At 28.7% G+C, this 4661-nt stretch overlaps 1 protein-coding gene across 1 annotated transcript; it reads left to right on the top strand.

Moving 5' to 3' along the window:
* Positions 1–2894: 2894 nt before the first annotated feature.
* On the top strand, positions 2895–3885 carry LOC125866758 (uncharacterized). The gene has a single exon (XM_049547104.1). It carries the CDS (start codon positions 3104–3106, stop codon positions 3848–3850), a length of 747 nt encoding a protein of 248 aa, XP_049403061.1. The 5' UTR covers positions 2895–3103; the 3' UTR covers positions 3851–3885.
* Positions 3886–4661: the final 776 nt, after the last annotated feature.

The raw sequence follows: 4661 nt of genomic DNA, 5'->3' as shown, positions 1-4661 counted from the left end.
ACTCTCTCGCTCGCCTCTTTTCTATCTCGCTTGCTTTTCTCCTCTTTTGTTCGCCTCTCTCCCAACGTATTTGTATCTTAGAATGTATCTGGTATCTCATATACATGTATTGGGGTACACTAATCTCGTGTTCGCCTCTCTCCCTATGTATTTGTATTATGTATTTGGTATCAAAGATGCTTGAAATCTGAAAGAGTAATGTAACTGACTTAAAATTTGGTACGAAATTATTAATTAGCGAAGACAATGAGATATTATATCTGAAAAAAAATAAGGCAAAATGCCATTTTGGATGTCTACCAAAAGTAGGTGGTTCCACATGGGAGGTTTGGTCATGAGGCTTAGTAGCCAGCCACAACACAAACCATTCAAAACAGCTGTACTGAAAATGAGAAATGAAAAAAAGTGTAAAATTATAGAAAGAGTTGAATATAATGTATATAGAAGGAATATCGAACATGTCGAATTTTCCATATCATTAATGATTGTTGAACTAATCTTTTAATATTTATCTTTTTTTAGTATTATAAAAATGGGACCAAATGCCAGCTTTGCTTTGTTCATGATTGGTTAATATATTTTTTTATTAATATAATCATTTAGTGGTGCCAGCCACCGAATTAATGGAACATTTTTTTTTTACTTTCAAATACACTTTTGACTTTTTCTTTAATTAAATTATGTACTTTAATTTGTAATCTAATTGTCTTTTAATGAATAATCGAGATGCCAATATGTTTGAAGGGCCGGTAATATTAAGTATGAAACTTAAGTCATTGATAGTTTGGTAGTAACGCTAGTATCGTATATCACCTTGTGAAGAATTGGATGTGAATTGTGATTATAAAAAGTAAAAATTACACGAGCAAACATGATAATAGTTAATTATTTAATATAATTATAGTTTGAAAAATTTACTTTTCACCACTAACATATAACCATATTTACACGGGTCACATCTAGAGTTTGTAAAATTTGACTCCTAATTGTACAAATTCTGCGTAATTCAGTTCATAATTGTATAAATCCAGAATTTATATATGTTTACCTAGCTTGTATATAATATTTTGTTGATACATTTGATTTGTATAAGTTTTGAAAAATTCCTAAATTATCAATACATAATTTGTATGTACTTACCCTGTTTATATATTGACAAACAAATTATACAAACGGACTTCCCATATTTATATATTGGCAAGCAAATTATACAAACGGAAATACACATAGCAAACGAAACTATAGCTATGAAGCGTACTTAGGCAAACTGTAACTAAGAAGACTTACTAAATTTAATCTCTTTGCTCTTTAGGAAATTTTCTCATTATAAAATGATTGAGATTTCTTCTTCACGTTTAATTAAATGTTACGAATTTGAATTCTTGAAATGAATAATAACTTGATAAAGAGCGTTTTACGCTTCTTAGTAAACTTGCTCATTGCAATCCAGTTGAATCAGTAGATTTTGAATGCTCAATAATTAAAAGAAAAAGGGTTAGTGCTAGATTTTTATGAATGATAAAGTATATATTTTGCCTAAGTTAATTTGTATTTAATAAAAGTGATTTTGACTTGTTCAAATAGTAGATTGTGACATATAAATATGTGCCGGGAAGAGAGGAAACGAATTTTGAAGCACCTTTACGTGCATTGTATCCTAAGTTGCTTTTCAATTAAAAAATAAACTTCATTATTAAGTTGCTGATAATTAGTTTAATCATAGTTATTGCATTTGGCTTTTTCTGGAATAATCAACAAACTTCGACTGGCCAGCAGCCACCTCTTTTTTGGCCCCATATTTTCAATAAAAAGATATAATAGTACTGGAGTGTGTAATTGTGTTGGTATCGAAATAATGTAACGTCATATGAAAGCTAATAATCAAATGTTGAATGACATTGACAAATATATTGAATGAAAATTAGAAGAAATTAGACGGCAACAATTGCTCTTACAATAACAATAATAACAAATTCAGTGAAATATTATAAAATGACTTTGAAAAGATACACATATCAATTAATAGCAAAATATTGTGAAGTATATATTCAAGAAATTATAACAAGAAGATATAATCAACTTAAATGTAGTAAATCGCATTTGATATAGATATCAAAAAAGAAAAACCACATGCATATGCTAATGTTTGCTTTGATCCTTGTAAAATTGAAGCTAAATCATTTTTCTAACAATATAAAAATTATATTCCAACTAATTTATTATGGCTTAAAAGAGTAGAACCGCTATTATGATAACTTCAAATGTTTGCATAAACGTATGATGATCATATATAATTGCAAGTTTGTCGTCACATAACCATTTTATCATGACAAATAATTATAGCTATTAAGTTAATAGTTGCCATGATTTTTATAACTCGCAGCAAAGACATACATTTAGTTAAAATATTTTGCTTCAAATAGTATATTGTGGTTATTGTTGTGTTGGTTGCTACAGTAAATTGAGAAGTGAATAATTTATAATTAGCTAGAACCTTCTATTATATATATTATCTTTTCTGTTGAGCATTTTAAAATTGTAGATAAAATAAGAATAAAATCTATAAATATAGATTTAATTTTAATCAGAAACTTATACTCTCATGTCCCAATTTATGTGAGTTACTTTTTTTTAGTTAGTTACAAAAATATGACACTTATAAAATGTCTATTTTATCCTTAATGAAATGATTTATCATCACACAAATTTCTATCATTCATTTTGGACCATAAATTTTAAAAATATTTTTTTTTTTAAAAACTTTGTGTCGAATTAAACTACTTTACTTATCATGAAAAACAGATGGAGTATCAAACTATATAAAAAAAAAAATAATCTATATACTCTATTGTTTTACTAGTGGGGCACCACATTGCTATTATGGCACAAAAACGCATAAACGAAAGCAACATGCATTTTCTTAACCAAATATATCTAACCATTTTTCTTCTTCAATATTCCTCAACCCCTATTTTCTTCTCCTTCTTCTTCTCAGACCTCACCTGAATTTCACCGGAATCCATTTTTTCCGATAGAAAGCGAGTGATCCGAATAGGTAAACTTTTTTCATTTTCCCATAATTATTGTATATATAGTACCAACGATGAAAGAAATTAGTGTTTCATCATCATCGATAATAATATCGAAATACATATTTTTCATCGTCCTCATAACAATACCAATCCTCCTTTTTCTCTCTCATCGGAACTCATCTTCTTCCTCTTTCATCTCCACCACAACAACATCAAATTCCGATTCCGATCTCAAAATCCGTCCCGGATATTCCACCTACGATTCCTACATTAAGAAACAACTAAACAAAACACTCAATCCAAAACTCAGAAAAATCTGGACGACTCGTGATTGGGATAGAAAAATTCAAGTTTTCTCAAAATTCTTCGGAGAACTTAGAAATGGAAATTTACTCTCAGATTCATCAAAGGTACTCTGTATTGGTGCTCGTATGGGTCAGGAGGTGGAAGCACTGAAACGAGTCGGAGTTTCGGATTCCGTCGGAATGGACCTTGTACCGTATCCGCCATTGGTGGTTAAAGGAGATTTTCATAATCAGCCGTTCGACGATGAGATTTTTGATCTGGAATTCTCCAATGTGTTCGATCACGCGCTTTTCCCGGAGAAATTTGTATCGGAGATCGAACGGACACTGAAGACCGGCGGGGTTTGTGTGTTACACGTGTCGTTATCTAAACGAGCGGATAAGTATTCGGCGAATGATTTGTATAGTGTTGAACCGTTGAAGAAACTGTTTAAGCGGTCTGAGTTGGTTCATACTCGAACCGTTGATGGGTTCGGGTTGGATACGGAAGTTGTTTTCAGAAAAAACCGATGATCGAACCGGTTTGGGTGATCTTTTATTTTTTTTTTATATTTTTTAAAAATTTAAATTACAGGTTGGAGTAATGCTGGATATTAAATTATTTTTTTTGAGGTGTAGTAATTGTACTGTTTGTAGAGTCGATATTATATAGTACGTAACTTTTATTCTTTGAATTTTTTGGTTATTTGTGCATGTCGCTTTATCATTACTTCTATTTATTTATTATTTATTTTAGTTTACTAGAATATATAATTACTCTTGATAATATTTCTTTACTTATTAAATGTTTAAAACAAGTATTTTTTTTTTCTACTAAACATATCCTTAATTATCGACATCACTTTCGGCCACAAATGTTGGGGCTAAAGCACTTAAATTTATTCTTTTTTGACTTTTCTAATCTATCTATATATAAAATGAGAAGAAAAAGTGACACGTGTCAGCACCACAAATTTTTTAGATATATTAAATAATAAATAACAAAACATTTTTAAAAAAACAGAAATTAAAAACAGTTTTTAAAAAATTGTTTACATTAAAAACTGTTTTAACGTGATCTTTTTTTTTTGTTTAAATAAAATGAATATTTTTGTTCCTAATAAAATGCTAACTGCCTTTTTTTAAAATAAATTTTAAAAATATAAAAGTTAAAATTGAAACTAAAATTAAAATTATACATGATATATAGATAATGATGCTAAATTTTAGGTGCAAGTAACAACAAAATACTTAAAAATTAAATTCCTTTAAAAAATGAGCAGTTTTTTAAAGATTTTTTTCCTTTTCTTTTAATAGACTATATTTCATACATAAAATAAATAAA

Source organism: Solanum stenotomum, chromosome 6 (assembly GCF_019186545.1).
Source record: "Solanum stenotomum isolate F172 chromosome 6, ASM1918654v1, whole genome shotgun sequence".
Taxonomy (NCBI): Eukaryota; Viridiplantae; Streptophyta; class Magnoliopsida; order Solanales; family Solanaceae; genus Solanum; species Solanum stenotomum.
Note: the sequence above shows the minus strand (reverse complement) of the source record. Positions and strands in the feature narration are given on the sequence as shown.